This window comes from Dama dama, chromosome 29 (genome assembly GCF_033118175.1).
Source record: "Dama dama isolate Ldn47 chromosome 29, ASM3311817v1, whole genome shotgun sequence".
NCBI lineage: Eukaryota > Metazoa > Chordata > Mammalia > Artiodactyla > Cervidae > Dama > Dama dama.
In genome coordinates this window covers 49,297,121-49,316,651 of record NC_083709.1, presented here as the reverse complement: position 1 = coordinate 49,316,651, position 19,531 = coordinate 49,297,121, and the positions used below count along the sequence as shown (strand labels likewise).

At 43.0% G+C, this 19,531-nt stretch overlaps 1 protein-coding gene across 1 annotated transcript in view; it reads right to left on the bottom strand.

Moving 5' to 3' along the window:
• LOC133048582 (histone-arginine methyltransferase CARM1-like) overlaps positions 1-19,531 on the bottom strand; it is a 104,292-nt gene that overhangs the window by 52,901 nt on the left and 31,860 nt on the right. Inside the window, exon 3 of the mRNA XM_061132313.1 lies at positions 5,243-5,324. Coding sequence (XP_060988296.1) covers positions 5,243-5,324 — 82 coding nt within the window. The remainder of the gene's footprint in view (positions 1-5,242; positions 5,325-19,531) is intronic.

Here is a 19,531-nt window from a genome sequence, read left to right as displayed (position 1 = left end):
TGAGCTGCATCACATGCCCACGGGCACTTCTTTCTCAGTAGGAGCCATGAGGAGCCTGGATGTTTTCATAAGAAGTGGAGGAGGATGTACTGTTAGTTTGCCTTCTGCCAGGTCACATGACTCAGATCAATCCTCACTGCTGGTGGGACACATGGAGAAGTGTGGGAAGAGAGCAGGAGTGTCGGGAAGAGAGCAGAGACTCGGGGGTCGTGGAGAGGCATAGCCCTTAAGAGAACACCAAACACTGACAGTCACCTTGTAGGTAGTCCTTCCCCTCTTCCCCCCACAACTTTCAAGCCTTTCCAGTAGGAGAGAAAGGGGTGCACAGAGTGGGAAGTTGCCAATGCTGCAATTAGCACTGTTAGCACCTGCTTGCCTGATTATTAAAAAAAGGATTCTAGATTGTGAAACCGAAAGCTGTAACCTACATGGGGAAAATCCATTGAGGCATTACTCAGACACAAGAGGTTCTACAACCAGGGATGATGGAAATGAAGACAGGGGCTTGCTCATCACCGCCCCCCACCTTCCCCACCACCACCCATCTATTCTGGGAAAGAACAAATTGGCTGAAAAAGCACAGACCCTACCTCACCCCTCCAAATCCCAAACCACTGGCTTAAGAGATTTCATTACAGGTTTTATTTTAGTCAGAGTTGATATGGCTACCACAGAAAACTGTCTTATCTTTATTTATTTCACTCTAAAAACTAAAAGTAACATAACATCAGTGCTTATTTTCTGGAAACCCGGAGAAACAAATACCACTGTTTGAACCTAGTTTTTTAAAACTTTAAAGTTACGATGACAAATAGTAGAGGATGACGTGGAACAGCACAGACGAAGAAGGGGAATGATACCGAGCAAAGGCCACGTCAAACCAGAAGGCCAGGCCGTGGATGAGGCCAGACTGCGCCATCTGAAACACAAAGGGAATTTCTATTCTGCAAGGAAATAAAAAAGAGAAAGAACAAAGAAACACTTGGAATTATTTTTCTGTTGACAGACATACTGGATACATTTGTGAGATCGGTGGGAACATTCACAGAATATTTTCTTTCTCTCTGAAGCACTCTTGCTTTGGCAGCAATACTCTCGGTGGGTGATTAACGCTGGGTGAGGCTGCACATTTGAGAATGTTGCTTCTTGATGAAACTCTGCAAGGACCAGCCCACTGTGCTGCAGTGATCCAGAACTCCACCGGGAGGGTACAGCATTCGGAATGGGGTTTGACTACTGAACAGGAGGATGACTCAGGACACAGATGACAACCATCCTTCCAGAAGCCAAAAACGTGGGCTATGGCAGCTCCTCTAGATAGCTATTCAGAAGGGAAAGGCTATTCAGACCCTTAAGCGATGAAATGGACCACAAGGGTGAAGATGAAGCTCAGGTCACTGTCACAGTTCATTTCTTTTTCAGGGAGGCAATACAACTTCCCACCACGCTGCTGCAAAACTCTGATAGAAGTGGCCATGGCTGATGTCAAATGTAGAGTAAGTAGGAATAGAAAGAAAGTTGGAAAAGACATAACAAAATATAGAAGCTGGACCTGTTTTAGCCATGGAGCTTTGGAAAGTCATTTAAACTCTCTGAGCCTCTTTCCTCTTCCTCAGTTTCCTCAGTTTCCTCAGTTGAGTGCTTGTGCTCAGTCATGTCTGACTCTTTGTGACACCATGGACTATAGCACGGGCTCCTCTGTCTGTGGGAATATCCCGGCAAGAATATTGGAGTGGGTTACTATTTCCTACCCCAGGGGATCTTCCCAACCCAAGGATCCAATCCACATCTCCTGCATTGGCAGGCATATTCTTTTACCTTTAAGCTACCTGGGAAGCCCCTTCCAAGTGGCGAAATCTCTCTTTCCTCTCAAGGTTCTTGTGTAGGTCAAGTAGGAAAAAATGTATATGAAAGTGCTTTGTAAACCTGAAAGTATTTCACAATTAAAAGATGATATTATTGGTCCATTGATGGAGCTGTACTACTCCAAGGAGACACATTTTAGTGAATGCTCTAGAGACTGACAAAGAAAAATCTTATTTTTAAGATTACTTGTCTTTATGGTACCACCAAAGGCCTAACTTCTTCCATTCTGTAGTAGTCAGAACATTTCTCGAGTTTTCTGTATTTGTCACATTGAATTTGTCGGTATTGCATCACAATTATTTCATGCCCTAAATGGACCATGAGCTTCCCAAGGAGAAACTTAAGTGACTTAATGTACCTTTGCAGGCACCAGTACAGTACCAGGCACAAAGGAGAACTGCAATCAACATTCGCTAAATCAATGCACAAATGACATCTCAGAAAAGTCAACAAAGACACACTTTTCAAAAAATACCCTCAGGAGGCAGACAAGAGTGGCAAATAAAGCCATGGAAATCAATTTTGTCTGGATCTTGATAGTTACTGGACTTCTCTAGTGGCTCAGCAGTAAAGAATACACCTGCAGTGCAGGAGATGTGGGTTCGATCCCTAGGTCTGGCAGATCCCCTGGAGAAGGAAGTGGCCACCCATTCCAGTATTCTTGCCAGGGACAGAGGAGCTTTGTGGCATACAGTCTATGGGGTTGCAAGAGTCGTTCATGACTTAGCGAGTGAGTACACACACAGTAGTTATTAGAGTTGCTCCCAAATGCCTATTCTTTTGCTCTGAGCACCCAGTAGGACTGCATTCGTCCACCCTCCTGTGCTCAGGTACTGTCCTGTGATTTGCTCTGACCAATTAAATGTGAAGTGAGTGGTGTCACGTCCCAGCAGAAGCTTTACTGCTAGTTCATGCTTTGCCATGCTCTTCTTCCTCAGTCATCAGTATCACTCCTTGTTCCAGATAGGGGCTGCGGCACCAGCCTGATAGCTGGGGTGGGTGATGCTGCATGGAGCTAAAGCTGGTGCACAAAGAATGAACAGTGTGGGAGAGAAAGGTCCCTGTGTTATCATAAGCCACTGAAGATTGGTTTCGTTACTGCAGCATACTCTAGCCTATCCTTACTGATACAGCATCCTTTGTCCATCATGATCTCGAGACAGATGATGGTCTGAGTTAACTAGCTGTACCTTTTGAAGTCTGTCTGACTCATGCTTCCTCAGTCATCCTGGAAAATTATAACCTGGCCTTATATTTATTAATTTCAAATTAATTTTTAAATTAAATTTATTATCCAGGAAAAAAAAAAGTCAATCTTCTCAGGCAGAAAAGGGTAATTCTAATGAAAGGTCATTCAAAGGGGATTCATATTACCATCTGAAAAATAAGTCTTCATTTCAGAGTCTCTTCAAGTGGAAAAAAGAGGACAAAACTAACATTTACCAAGGGCCTTCTTGGAAAATGAGGCAGAGCCTGTAAAATTTTTAGCATGTTACCTAGTATGCAGTAAGCACTCAAAAAGTTGTAGCTCCTCTTCCTGTCATTAGTGTGGGTACTCACCTGGGTGGATGGTTAAAAAGTCCAGACACTGGCCTTCTGAAAGGTTCAATCCTAGCTTCAACACACATATTAATTTTGTGCATTTTATATAATTTTGTATATGCAACTTACTGTTTCATTCTACTTGATATGTGTCATTAGTTAAGTGGGGACAAAAACAGTACCATCTGCCTAGGGTTGCTATGAGGATTAAATGAGTCATTATATATACATACAAAAATATATATATATATATGGCTCAGAACAGTGTATATAAGCATAAGCTACTATTCAATGTTTCTCATTCAATTCCTAAAGCAATCCTAAGAATCATTATCCTCATTTCTCAATAAATGAAACTAGTATTAACAGACCCTCCCTGTGGGTAACTCACATCTGAAATCTGTCCGTGTGAGCTGTGAAACTCTGCCCTGAAGCTTAGGGAATGAGAGAGCTAGAGGAGAATCTAAAAATCAAGAGCGACATCGATTTGTATCAACCTGTGGAGATCTGCCTTTTGCACATCCATAAAGTTTACTGTGTGCTTGACTGAGCCATCAAAATCCTAATGTGAAATGTGTCCCTGGGGAATAAAAATAAAGATGGTATCTTTTTTTCCGGATAAACTGAAGTCAAGCAAGATTGCTGTCTAGCTTTCCTCCTGAAATTTTAAGTCAGCAAGAGTGAGGGTTTAGAGGGCATGAGCTTAATGAGAATAGTATTAACAACAAAACTCACATTTATTTAGTGCTTACTATACGCCAAGCACTAAGTGCTCTGTACTTTACTAAGTTCTTTACTAGGTCCTATCTTGTAATCCTCACCAATGTCTCGGGAATAGGCATTTGGCATTTTTTGGACCATCCAGAATTTACCTCCTCTCCACACTCCAAGAAGTTTCCCAGCAAGTTAGCCTACCCTCAGCTCCAAGTAGAACCTGGCGCTCAGGTACCTGACCTCAGAAAAGCCAATCAGAGCATTACTTTTTCACTGAAGACAGGAGCTGATTCACAGATGGAGGCAAGAGCCAAAGTTTGACAAACAGGCTCTATCTAAACTAATTCTGGGGCTTTTGCCTAAGTTATTAGGAAACGGCAGGTTCTCCTGTGGGACTTAGTTACAAGGATCTGAAGTTGTAGCTTCTGATGCTACCTTCTTACCCTAAGGAAAGACCCTGTCTGGCAACAGAGTAAAATCACAGGAAATGGAGATAAGTGGTAAGAGTAGAAAAACCAGACCCTTGTGACAATGTTTGAACTTGTGCAACAGGTCTCTGTCTCCAGGCTTTGCAGTATTGGAGAACCAATAATTTCATTCTAGTTTAAGCCAGTGTGAGTCGGGTGTCCTCCCACTAAAAACTGAAAAGCGTTTCAGATAATGCAAACTTAAGTTGTCTAAGGTTACACAGCTAGATGGGATCACAACTGAAACCCACATCTGTCTGACAACAAAACTCCTGCTCCCAGCTATTTATTATCCAAAGCTTCCCCTTCTATTACGCGTTTCATCACTAGAATCAATGAGAGGATATGAATTATTGAACAACTATGAGGGCTGAGTGTGTGCATGTGGTGAGTCAGGACACTTGGAGAATTAAAAGTTACTTATCAACATGCAGTCAGAAAATCTCCTTGCTTTCAACAGTATCATTCTCTGAGAATTTTCCTAACTGATCAGGAGATCAGAGGTGGAAAACTTGAAACAGCGTTCCAAGGAGCTTTTTCTTTGCTTCTGTGGTGGCTCAGCATAGAGCCTGGCAGCACAGCTCGTCCCAGGCGCCTGAGTGAGCAAGTGGGTGAATCAGCAGATAAACACCCGGGAAGAAGAGCCCACTTACCACTACTGGCTGGCTGAAGTATTCCTCCACCGCGGCACCCTGGAGACTGGACAGGCTGACCCCGAAGCAGCATCGCTGGTACCTGAAATAGATGGCAGAAAGCAACACCATGCATCTTGTCATGTTTCCCCAAGCCCCAAAGAACCGTAATGCACTGCACGGCCACCTCGTGGGTCCTCAGCCCTGGGGCAAGTATGAAGACGTGTGAAGGGCAAGAGGTTGATAGGGGGCAGAGGAAGAAACTCTCTCTAAAGTCTCTGCACTTCAGGTGGCGAGAAAAGCAAGGAGGTAATGGAGGTGGAGGAAATTACTTGTGGGGAGAATACTAACAAGGGTATTTAGAGGCTGAAAGGCCTTTGGGTCCCCTCCCTTGACCTCATGCCACAAGGCGGCTGCCTGTCCCAGGACACATCTTTCATGTCCTGAAAGACAATTCCTTGGCCTTCTCATGATCTCAACCCAAAGCACAACTGGAGACCTCCAAAGTCTCTTGATACTCCCAACATTTACAGAAATAGATTTCCTTTTCCTGTTCTTCCATAGCCACTCATGCACCTTGATGGCATTTGTCATGGTGGCCGACACCCGGTCTAGTGGGGACCTGGAGCCCACTCCCCACTGTCCACTGGGCACATTTCTTCTCAATTCTGGGGTCAGCGCCATCTGGACCTCAGCAGTGGGCATGTTCTACAAACGCTCCCTCACTCCTCTCAGTGAGCCAGATGTGGAGCAAATGCTCCAGCACACGCCTGGGGCGGGAACACAGCAAGAACTCCCTGCTGGCTTGGCTAAAGGTCTTGGCTTTTAGCGAAGAGATCTGGGGGTAGATTAGCATTAGCGTTAGTTGCTCAGTCGTGTCTGACTCTTTGCAACCCCATGGACTGTAGCCCGCCAGGCTACTCTGTTCCATGGAATTCCCCAGGCAAGAATACTGGAGTGGGTTGCAATTTCCTTCTCCAGGGGATCTTCCCGACCCAGGGAACAAACCCGGGTCTCCTGCACTGCAGGCAGATGCAGACAGGGAAGCTGTCTTTAGCATCTGGGCTACTAGGGGTGTGGATTAAGTGTGGCTTTACTCAAATTCTTCAACTGTGCCTGGCTGTGTGCCTTCGGTGAGTTATCTGAACTCTGGGCTTCAGTTTCCTTATTTCTAAAATGGGGATAATTATAAACTCATTTTGTAGGGTTATGGTAAGGGTTAAATGAGTTAATACAAGTAAAGCACTTTAAGCAGTGCTTGGCATTTTGTTCCTACTATATAAGTGCTGGCTATTATTCTCAACTTCACCTTCCGAAATCACACAGGGGACTAAGGCAGTGCTTCCCAGTAGGACTGTACCATGGGATGACTTGGAAAGTTAATTAAAAATTCAAATTCCCAGGCACAACTGCATGATAAGGCTGGGGGACCTTATCACTGGAGATAGAAGGCCTTTGAGATGAGATAAAGGTTTCCCTACTAAGGCTGTGTGTGCGCGTGCCGGACAGCCCATGAATCAGACGGGAATTCAGTTCATTAGTTTCTATTCCTCCCCAACCCAACGCCTGCTGACCTGAAGGGAAGAGAAAAAAAAACAACAAACAACAACATAGAATAAACATAAAATGTGGATTACAGTTAGATTTTAGCCAAAGGAAGGCTCTGAATCAGGAGACAATGCCTCAGATGCCCTGTGGGAGGCAGGAAGGCTTAACACAGTTAAGTCAACAGCCAGTCCCCAACCTGCAGGCGAAGTACCAGGCCTCCAAGCCTTTCAGACCATGAAAGGCTTGTACTATTTCTCACCTCTGAGCCGTTGCTTGCTTTTCCTTCTCCCCAGAATATTCCTTCCCCTCCTTTGCCCCATTAATTCCTACTCAATCTTTATGACTCAGCTCAAATATTTCCACTTGAAAATGTAAAACCTGGTATTACAATTAAATATTCAAGTTTTACCCACTTAAAAACAGAAGTTATTCTTTTTCTTTCCGTGCATATTTAACACTTAGCATGGGGCCTCGAACACTGTTAGTACATAAAAACATCTATGTACCTATCTTTGTATTTAATGAGTGAATGGAGAACTGGGCACCTAAATGGCCCTGTGTGTGGGCCAGTGACAATGAGGACAATGTTGTGCTCAGTCAAGTCTGACTCTCTGCGACCCTACAGAATAACGCCCACCAGGCTCCTCCTTCCATGAAATTTCCCAGGCAAGAACACTGGAGTGGGCTGCATTTCCTACTCCAGGGGATCTTCCCCACACAGGAATCAAACTTGCTTCTCCTGCATCAGCAGGCAAATTCTTCACCATCGAGCCACCTGGGAAGCCCAATAAGGACAATGGGGAAATGGAAAATCATTTGCCAAAGTCTCTCTCACTTCATCTCGTTCCTAACACTCTCTTCCATCATGGGCCAGAGACAGGCTGTCCATAGGTACAGCCAAACTGCTGTATGTCACTTTATAAATACACATAGCGGAAACAAGACTCCTGTTATCCTGGAAAATGTTCGGAAATAGAACACTAAATTTAAGCAATCTTTCTCAGTATTCAGAAAGAGAGTGAAAGTGTTCTTGTGGAAATAAGCCATTGTCACAAAAGTTTTTATTGGAGGGAAATGGGGAGAGGGAAGGAGGGGAAGCAAGGAGGGTGGTAGGAAGGAGGAAGAGGTGGAGAGAGGGAAGAGAGAGGAGGGGAGGGTCAGAGAGAGTCAGAGAAGTTCCCAGAAAGCCTAGAAGCACTCAACCTTGTCTGTCCTTGAGAAGCCCCTGGGAAGCTCTTACAACATCTACAGCCTGGACTGAATCCCCAGTTGTGATTTACTGGATCTGGGGGTGTAGCCCTAGTACTTAGCTGTTTCTGAAGCTCAACAGGTGATTCTAATGCACGACCAGGGTTGAAGACTACTGAGTCAGCGGTTCTAGAATCCTGGCCAAGTAGGTGGAAGGGAAAACCCCGAAGACAAAGACCGCCCTCCGCCTGGCAGTGGCTGAGGCTGGGAACTGCTCGCAGTTCTCTGTGTACTAGTCTCTGCATTCAACCTCAGCTGTGCCACTCACTGTATGCCAATTAAAACCCAGCAGCCACGACCAGTGTGGTGCAAACGGGCACTGTTTCTGGGGCAGACGGAGAGCGGTGGGCAGAGAGCCCACTGCCTGGGTTTTTAAAATTTTTCTGGCTGGACCATATTTCCAATTCTTAGAAATCTCCAGCCTCCTGAAATGCATCAGAAGATAATTAAAGCAGATGGGAGCTGGCATCGTTCTGGATCTCCTAAGATACATTGTCGGGGATGGATCAGGAAACAAATCTTTTGACTTGGAAGCTGGAGATACTTTCCATTGTTTTTATCATATGTGGTTTCTATTTTCCAAGTTAGCTTATGGCCTCTTTATGAGTGCCTAAGATGGGCCTACATGCCTTTTTTCCTCCTGTCTTCAAATTTCAAGTGTCCCTGTCTCCTCTTCTCCACCATAATACACGCAACATCTTGAAAAGTCCTGCAGGTACAGTTCAGAAGGAAATCAGTCTTACACTGGCTATACCTTAACACAGCCAGAGTACAGAGAAAGAGGCCAGCCATTCACCATCATATCAGCCTCTCCATGGTCTCCATACAGAGCTGAGCCTGGAGAAATACCATGAGAATCTTTCCTCTGGAGTCTCTTTGGTTCTTGCCTCTCCTCTGACTTACCATGGTCCTTTGTCGTTTCTCCTCCTTCACATCTCTCCTCCTGTCAGTGTCCTGGATCTGTATTTGAAGGATGGTGGTACAGCCCACCACCCTGCCCGCCAGGTTCTCTTGTTGAAGTTAACAGTGGCGGTTTCTCTAACGCACACACTCCTTTGTCTTGCTAATATGAACACATGTTCTCAAAGCATCACTGAGATGTTTCCCTAAAAAAGTCTCTGTGCAACTAACACAACATTGTAAATCAACTATACTCTAGTATTAAGAATCTTTGCTTCCTCCTTCTACTCTGACCAAAAAAAAATTCACTCATCCCCATAAAAAACTTCCTTCCTTTAGAAAGGCAAAAAAAGAAAGAAAGAGAAGGGAGAAAAGTAAGGGAGGAAGGATAACCTTTTTCTGCTGTTTGACAGTTAAGCAACTTTTGGGTATTTAGCAGAATATGTTCTACCAAAATCAACCAGTGACATGTTAACCCCGGTGAGCTACAGTCCATGGGGTTGCAAAGAGTCAGACACGACTAAGCAAGAACGCACAACATGCTAACCTGAGGAGAGACACATACAACCTTAAGAAACAGGAGACACAAGCAAGGATCCAAGAAGGTCACCTAAGCCACACACAACGCTGACAATGTAGCATAAGAGGGTGTGGTTGGAATGGCCTGCTGGGAATGCCTGGTAGGAGAAAGAGACATGTCTAGAAACATATTGTGTCTTTATTTCTTATACATTCCTTTTATATAGCAGGACTTGAAGCTTGGTTGTTTTTGACAATTTTCTACATCAGTAGCATGTAGACATACCATTCTGTAAAGTGGTATCTATAAAGATGCTCAGCTCATTATGTCTCTGGTTCTACTGGCTTAAACCCCAGCAAAGTAAAGTGGCTTATACTTTACATGCGTTGTATTTATATGCTTTTGCATTTGTAAAAATAGGTGTTTTTTTTTTTTTAAGTATAAAGGAGAAAGGGAAATGGATGCACAGGCTTTAAAAGAAACCAAGCTTCAGGCTGTCTCTTTCCTAAGAAGATAGGGAGAGCCGGGAATTCTGTAAAGAAATCCATGGAGCATTGCTCAGTGTATCAACAGGAATCCAGACACTACTGGTTTGCATGAGAACAGGGCCCACAGAAATGGGTCAGAAGAAAAACTGCCTCAGTCAAGACAACTATGGGGGACACCTTTTGTTCATTCTACCCAGCAAATAGTTCCCTCTTCTCCTGGTTATAGCACCAGATCTTCTTCTGAAAGACACCTTGTCCTCACTCTCAGTTCTTGGGGTTTGGATGGTCTTGATTCTGCCTTCAGCAATAAAGTCTGCTATGTAGCTGAGCTGTAGCCAATCAGAGTATCTCCTCTCCTTGGCCTTGATGATGGACCCCAGGGTTAAGCATGAGACCCCAGGACAGTCAGGTGAAAGCCTTTTGTTCAAACTGTTGCAACAGAGAAGTGGCCAGGGAGCTCTGAGTCTATGAATCCAGATTTGTCGGAAACTACATTACTGCCATGAGGGACGAGCCCTATCCAAGGATGGAGTTGAGCTGAGGGGTAGAGAGAGACCTGAACCCAGTGAGTGTCTGTGCCCTGGGATCCATTTGTGCCTGAGAAACTGAATCTACTCTCGGGCTTTTCAGATACATTAGCCAAAAATATTCTTTTTCTATAAGTCATTGTCTCCTTCTTTCTTTTTGTCACTTAAAACTACAAGAGTCTTAGCTAAAAAGAAAACAGCTAATAAGAGTCTGTCATATGTGTCATGAATATAATTCTGATGAATAGCTTGTCTAATTCAGGGGAGTCCTAGTTCCGTGAGTATGGAATTAAAGTGCTTTAGCTTAGAGTGTGTAGAACCAGACCCAGGGATGATGAAGTAATGTCTGCTGAACTTGAACTCTGTCTGGAAATGGACAGCTCTGATGCCAGAGGATCCAGAAATTGAAACAGTGTATCCCTGACTACACAGATCTGGATTTGTATGGGCCCAGCAGCAGAGTATTATGGAAGAGCAATGGGTTTGATACAGGTTACCAAAAAGATGAATACAGAAACTGAGGTCTATGTCATGAGCAAAAGTCAGTGAGTTCAAGAGCTACAGACATAAAAGGAGAAGCAGAGGAAATATCAAGAAGAAATACTGGGTAGCTGAAAGAAGACTATAGTTCCAGGAATCACTGCAATATAAATGAAACAGGAATAGTGGTATATGAAAGTCCAAACACGGTTATGTTGCTGGTGGCATTCCTGCCAAAGTTCTCTGTGATGCTTTGTGCATATATTTGGTTTCCAGTTAAAATCTGGTTGTATCTCATGGTAATTTGAAATATTCTTCTTTGGTCCACACGGTACTTCTATGAACTAGGGACTACCTGGGCCAAATGTATTTTTGGGAAAGACCAGAAGGCCTAAAACTCTAGCTTTACCAAAAGTACCTTTAGTAGAAACTTCGGTTTGGGGGCAGGATTGGCCCAGGAACAAACCTATCCAGTGCCTTCATGGTAGAATTGAGCAGTTTGTCTATTCAGTAGAGTGGACTCCCTTCAAGATAATATCAGCCACACCACGGTCAAGACGGCATTCAGTAGAGTCAGAGTAGAGAGGTGCAAGAAAGGTGCTCCCACCGTCTGTGGCAGGATTCTGCTTACATTCATCTTCTCTTGTCCTTTTGCAAGCACAGATTCCAATTTCTGTAAAGAACAACTGACTACAGGCCATCCACCACTGGCCTCCCTGCCATCATTCTACCTGCTCTTTGTCAAGCATGATGAGTGCCCATCATCACTCAAAATACTCTGAAAAGGAAACTGGGAAATCTCTTTCGGTTCCTTAAGTGGTATACTATTACCTTTGAAAGGTCAGCTCAGTTCCTCCGTCTTACCTGCCTCTGGAGTCCTCAGCCAGGTATTCTGCCCTCACTGTGTCAAGGTGGGTTCATCTGACCCTGTGTGAGTATGACCCAGCAGGGCTGCACCTCAGACCCGCCCCATGAGCTCTCCCCTCCTGCTCCAAGGGCTGCTGCAGACTGCGGGGCATGCGATGCCGTGGCCTGAACTTGGTGTCCCTGCACGCACAACCAGAAGTTCATACTAAATGCTGAGTAAACAGCCGGCCAGTGAAGAGGTAAGAGCCAGTGGATGAATCCACTTCTTTCCAATCCTCTATATAAACGGTCCTGACATGTATTTCATGTGCCTTCCTGAAGATGGTACTAAGGGACCCAGCATTCTCTTGGTATTTGCTACCTGGTGGTGATCAGATCAGCTCAGAAATGCACTTTTGCATTAGTTCTGCCTCCTTCCTTGCCTCACTCTGGTTTCTCCTCATTCTTGTTTCACTGGGACTGCATCAGTTCAGTTGCTAAGTCATGTCTGATGCTTCGCAAACCCATGGACTGCAAAACTCTGGGCTTCCCTATCCATCACGAACTCCCAGAATTTGCTGAAACTCATGTCCTTCAAGTCGGTGATGGCATCCAAACAATTCATCCTGGGTCATCCCCTTCTCCTCTGCATACATTAATAAAATAGCTTATGAGCTTCGCCTAAGACCCTGATTCCTGGGGAACCCAAGCTAAGACAATTAATATGGTTGGGATGGTCCCTGAATGTAGACCCTCAAGATGGAATTACTGGTAGGTTAAGCTCCACTGCACTGTTGCTCACTGCCTCCAGGCTAATGGCCCCTCATTGCTGCCAGGCTGGTAACTCCAGCACAGAATGAGCATTAAGTATATTCCTACTCCAGGAGGAGATAACTTACACAACAAAATGTTGCAGAAGCTGGTTAATATTTTCTGCTAAGAACCATGGAAATAGGTATTGGAGTGGATTTTAAGGGTGCTGGATTGGGGATTTGGAGGGCAACATATGTCAGGGTAGTTCAGTCGCTCAGTCACATCTGACTCGTTGCGAACCCATGGATTGCAGCATGATAGGCTACCCTGTCCATCACCAACTCCTGGAGTTTACTCAAACTCATGTCCATCAGTTGGTGATGCTTTCCAACCATCTCATCCTCTATCGTCCCCTTCTCCTCCTTCCTTCAATCTCTCCCAGCATCAGGGACTTTACCAATGAGTCAGTTCCTCATATCAGGTGGCCAAAGTATTGGAGTTTCAGCTTCAACATCAGTCCTTCCATTGAATATTCAGGACTGATTTCCTTTAGGATGGACTGGTTTCATCTCCTTGCAGTCCAAGGGACTCTCAAGAGTCTTCTCCAACACCACAGTTCAAAAGCATCAATTCTGTGGTGCTCAGCTTTCTTTATGGTCCAACTCTCACATTCATGCATGACTACTGGAAAAACCATAGCTTTGACTAGATGGACCTTTGTCAACAAAGTAATGTCTCTGCTTTTTAATATGCTGTCTAGTTTGGCCTAGATTTTCTTCTAAGGAGCAAGTATCCTTTAATTTCATGGCTGCAGTCACCATCTGCAGTGATTTTGGAGCCCAAAAAAATAACGTCTGTCACTATTTCCACTGTTTCCCCATCTATCTGCCATGAAGTGATGGGACCATATGCCATGATCTTAGCTTTCTGAATGCTGAGTTTTAGGACAGCTTTTTCACTCTCCTCTTTCACTTTCATCAAGAGGCTCTTTAGTTCTTCTTCACTTTCTGCCATAAGGGTGGTGTCATCTGCATATCTGAGGTTATTGATATTTCTCCCGGCAATCTTGATTCCAGCTTGTGCTTCATCCAGCCTGGCATTTCACAGGATGTACTCTGCATATAAGTTAAATAAGCAGGGTGACAATACACAGCCTTGAGGTACTCCTTTACCAATTTGGAACCAGTCTGTTGTTCCATGTCCAGTTCTAAGTGTTGCTTCTTGACCTGCATACAGGTTTCTCAGGAGACAGGTAAGGTGGTCTGGTATTCCTACCTCTTGAAGAATTTTCCAGTTTGTTGTGATCCACACACTTAAAGGCTTTGGCATAATCAATAAAGCAGAAGTAGATGTTTTCCTGGTATTGTCTTGCTTTTATGATGATCCAACAGATGTTGGCAATTTGATCTCTGGTTCCTCTGCCTTTTCTAAATCCAGCTTGAATATCCAGAAGATCATGGTTCATGTACTGTTGAAGCCAGGCTTGGAGAATTTTGAGCATTACTTTGCTAGCATGTGAAATGAGTGCAATTGTGCAGTAGTTTGAACATTCCTTTGCATTGCCTTTCTTTGGGATTGGAATGAAAACTGACCTTTTCCAGTCCTGTGGCCACTGCTGAGTTTTCCAAATTTGCTGGCATATTGAGTGCAGCACATTCATAGCACCATCTTTTAGGATTTGAAACAGCTCAGCTGGAATTCCATCACCTCCACTAGCTTTGTTCGTAGCAATGCTTCCTGCCTGTGAGGCTGCCAGGGTTAATACCATGACAGGCGGCCTGGACCTAAGTTTCAGCTTCCCCCGAAAAGGTAAGATTCCCTACACCCATCAGGTAACCTGGAGCCAGCCAATCAATATGTGCCCAGTAAGAAACAAAGGGAGAGCTGAAAAGCTCGCGAACGTCCAGGTTTGAAAAAAGCCCACGAAAGTTTGTACCAATAAAATTGCTTTGCAAACATGTAACCAATCCGCTTAAGCCAGCTACTAACCGCTTATGCATACCTTATAAATTTGGGTAACCGCCTCTGCTCAGGGCTTTCTGACCCTGCACCACTGTGATGGTTGTGGCAGAAAGCCCTGGCTCGAGTCAGTAATAAACTTCCTTTTTTTTGTGAGTTGCATTGTCTTGGAAGCCTTCTCTCTTCCTGCTTGGGGATTCGGACATCAGGCATAGCACTGCCCACTTGGCTTCGCACTCCAGGGTGTCTGGCTCTAGGTGAGTGATCACACCATCATGGTTATCTGGGTCATGAAGATCTTTGTTGTATAGTTCCTTCTATAGTTCCTCTTCTTAATATCTTCTGTTTCTGTTAGGTCCATACCATCCTTTGTTGGGTCCATCTGAGAGGTTTACAGGCAGGAAGGCCAGGGGTCTCTGAGGAAATAGGCTGCAAGTCTCAGACATTTATTATCTGTCTCTTAAATGGCAGGTGGAAACAAACTAGTGTTACATTTTTTCCCCTTCTCTATACAAATTTAAAAAGACATTTCTCTTAAAATTTTGTGTTACTATAATGACACATGGTTCCACTCGAACTTAACTTTTCTCAAACCCTGAGCAAACCAATGCATTTTTCTTATGGAAATGTTTGTCTTAAGCTATGTTCATGTGCTATGTGTTTACCCCAGACTCTGTTTTCAAGACAGTTCCGCCTAAAGGCTCAGGCTCAGAACCAACTTGACAAACCAGTATGTTATACATTGTTCTCTTAATCTATGTTAAAGAAACTATATATTTGTATGGAAATCTGCCTTTCTTCAAGATTCAAGTGAATCATTTTATGGCTGGGATGACTTACCTGGTGCCAAGGTTATCTCAAAATGCATCTTGTGGGTGTGGGGCCTGGTGCCATTCTCTGAGTTTTGAGACATTTCCTTTCTTTAATTAGCAGACTGCTAGTAGCTATGTAACATCCAGCTAAAGACAAGCAGGGGGCACTCTTTCTGCCCTCTTCTGATGTCTATGTCAGAAGCTTTCTCTATCTCTTTTATACTTTAATAAAACTTTATTACACAAAAGCTCTGAGCGATCAAGCCTCCTCACTGGCCCCAGACTGAATTCCTCTCCCCCGGAGGCCAAAAATCCCAGCGTCTTTCGTGGTTCAGCAACAACCTTTCACATCTTTGCATGAAACGCTCCCTTGTATTTCTAATTTTCTTGAAGAGATCTCTAGTCTTTCCCATTCTATTGTTTTCCTCTATTTCTTTGCATTGATCACTGAGAAAGGCTTTCTTATCTCTCCTTTTTATTCTTTGGAACTCTGCATTCAAATGGGTATATCTTTCCTTTTCTCCTTTGCCTTTAGCTTCTCTTCTTTTCTCAGCTGTTAGTAAAGCCTCCTCTGACAACCATTTTGCCTTCTTGCATTTCTTTCTCTTGGGGATGGTCTTGATCACTGCCTCCTGTACAATGTCATGAACCTCTGTCCATAGTTCTTAAGGTACTCTATCAGATCTAATCCCTTGAATCTATTTGTCACTTTCATTGTATACTCATAAGGGATTTGATTTAGGTCATACCTGAATGGTCTAGTGGTTTTCCCTACTTTCTTCAATTTAAGTAAATTTTGCAATAAGGAGTTCATGATCTGAGCCACAGTCAGCTCCCAGTCTTGTTTTTGCTGACTGTATAGAGCTTCTCCATCTTTGGCTGCAAACAATATAATCAATATGATTTTGGTATTGACCATCTGGTTATGTCCATGTGTAGAGTCTACTCTTGTGCTGTTGAAAAAGGGTATTTGCTATGACCAGTGTGTTTTCTTGGCAGAACTCTGTTAGCCTTTGCCCTGCTTCCTTTTGTACTCCAAATTTACATACAAATTTGCCTGTTACTCCAGGTATCTCTTGACTTCCTACTTCTGCATTACAGTCCCCTATGATAAAAAGGACATCTTTTATGGGTGTTAGTTCTAGAAGGTCTTGTAGGTCTTATTAACAAGGCACTCCCAGGATTCAACATTCTAGCAGATACCATTATTAACAGTCTCCTGGGATGTCATTGTGAAGAACTGTCATCATGATGGCCTGTAGTTAATGAGATGGAGATTCCAGAATCTCTGCAGCATAGTAATTTTTTGAATTTATTTTTTAATTGGAGGAAAATTGCTTTACAATGCTGTATTCATTGTGGCATGGTATTGAAGAAGGGGTCTAAAGGCTCAGAGAGGTAGAAAAGGTAGATGGATTTCCTGTGGAAGACCTAAGAATGTTCCACCTAGCTTTTCTCAGGCAAAGTCCATGAAACTCTCGTTTCATAAAGATAACAGGGAACAAACCAGTAGAGAACAGAGGTATTTTTGAGACATTTAAGGTGGCCATTCTCAGTACATATCACTGTCTCAGGACAGTGATACGGCATGTGGCCATTAAACTGTGGTCTGAATGAGCACCACCTGGATAGAATTTCAGAATGTAAGAAGCAAGAAAGCAGTAATTAACCATTATAGACAAGAATGACATAATTATTGTGTTGGATAGCGAGAGTAGATTGACAGTCAGGGAACCCTGACACAGAGGCATCTGTGCTGTTTGCTAAGAGATCCCAGTGTTATCAGAGAGCTGAAATAGATGTGGGATCACTAGGATAGTACTCAAACTCTGTAACAACAACAACATAAGATTTGTTATCTTATGAGCAGGATGATGTCAGTTGTCACAATGGAGATTTGGTCCCTCATCCAGTTTCCAGATCTGGTTTCTGGATCCAGTGACCACTGGCCCATGACTGAAGTGGAAACTCGGCCCCCTGAGGGAGGAATTTGCAGTGCTATCACAGGAACATATAGGAAACAATTCTCAAATCTTCTCTGTGGAAAAGCAACTATGTTGGAGAAAGGAGAATATCTAGATTTTTTGAGGAATGTGAGGTAAGAAGGCACATTTATTTGAGACATTTTAGAATATCTCTGGTTAGTAACAGCTTATGAAGGTAGCAGAGTAAAGTCTGAACAAGTCAACTGCACATGGTGTCCAATGAGTTCATCCCTACCCTGTGGTTATTATCTCAGTCCCTGAATATACAACTGGGAGAGAAATATTTAGCACCTGGTAACACCCTTACACTGGCCTGTAAAGTAAGGGCTATGACAGTACTATAAGGACAGGACCCATCCCTAAATTGAAACTCCCCATTCCCCAAGTAGATTACACTGATATCTTTAATTTATAAATAAGGGAACTTGCCTGGTGGTCCAGTGGTGAAGACTGCACTCCCAATGCAGGGGGGCCAGGTTCAATCCCTGGTCAGGGAACTAGATCCCACATGCTGCAACTAAGACCTGACAAGCCAAATAAGTAAACACATAAATATAAAAATTTTTATAAATAAACTGTGTCTAAGAGAAGTTAGATTAACTTGGCTAAGTGTTTACAGTTAGTCATGGATAGAACCAAGAATCAAATGTAGCTGAATCTGGCTCCAGAGTCTGATTTATCTATTAATAGTGTTTAACTACTGCCTACTTGCCTGTGTCCATGGACAGAGGAGCCTGTCCTCTGTCCTTTGCGACAGGGTCGCAAAGATTCAGACATGACTGAGGGACTAAGCATGCATGGACACACTTGCCTACACTTGTATATTCTATAACTGCAATAAATATAACAAGGTAAACAAGCACCATCTCAATCTTCTTGAGAATATCTGGTTACTCCTCTTAATTGTTCCTATGTATATATTTTTTCTCACGTATTTATTTACAAGAATCCATTAAAATTTGAATTTAAAGACCTTGGTTTGCACCCGCTGAACCAATTATTTTCAGTAATGTCAGTAGTACCTATCACATAAAGAAGTTTTACAGCTGAGAATAATGATTGTTCATGACTAAGCCTTACTCTGAAGAGATATTTTTCAGTCTTAATTAATAAGGGCAAAAAAATCTTAGTCAAGTGAGAAAAGAAAATTATTAATTTTGTAGGTGACTGCTACTAACATCAGAATGTAGTAATCTTGTCTATTTACAGAAAACCCCATGACTTGTTATTTAAAAACAGTAAAGTTATATGCATACTGCATATTTAAATTAAAATGAATTTAGAGTTAAATGCATATTTGAAAGAAGTGAAAAAAGTAAAATATAAAAGAAGAAGAAAGTGAATACCAAAGTTAGGGTGGAGAAGCCTTTTATCAAATAAAGGAAAATAAAGAAATTGTAAAAGAAAATATTGGGAGATTTACATACATAAAAGTTTCTAACTTCTTTTGTGATTAAAACCACCACAAATAATATTACAAAGTAAAGTGAAGTCTGAAGAAAACACAACAAAGTCTTAATATCCAAAGTGCCGAAGAGTTTGTCACCTGTGGTTTGTTGTTCATTTGAGCACTAGAGAAGGAAAGCATCGTCCAGAACTAGGCCCCCAAGGTCATACACCTCACTGGTCATAAAGCCGAGTCGAGAATCCAGGTTCAACTAAAAAAAAGAAGTCTTAATATCCTTAATATATAAGGAATTCTTATAAATAATGCATTTGTCTTCTAGTTAGCCAAAATGTACTGAAAAGTTATGATGAGCTAGGTCAATTTTCATTTCAATCTCAAAGAAGGGTAACACTGAAGAATGTTCAAACTACCCTACAGTGACATTCATTTCTCATGTTAGTAAGGCTATGGTCAAAATCCTGCAAGCTAGGCTTCAGCAGTAGGTGAACAGAGAACTTACAAGCTGGGTTTAGAAAAGGCAGAGGAACCAGACATCAAATTGGCAACATTTGTTGGATGGTAGAGAAGGCAAGGGAATTCCAGAAAAGTATCTACTTCTGCCTCATTGACTATGCAAAAGCCTATGACTGTGTGTATCACAACAAATTGTGGGAAACTCTTAAACAGCTGGGGCTACCAGACCACCTTACCTGAGAAACCTGTATGTAGGACAAGAAGCAACAGTTAGAACCAGACATGGAACAACAAGCTGGTTCAAAATTGGGAAAGAAGTACAACAGGCTATATATACATTTCACATGTATATCATGTGAAATGCTGGGCTGGAAGAATTACAA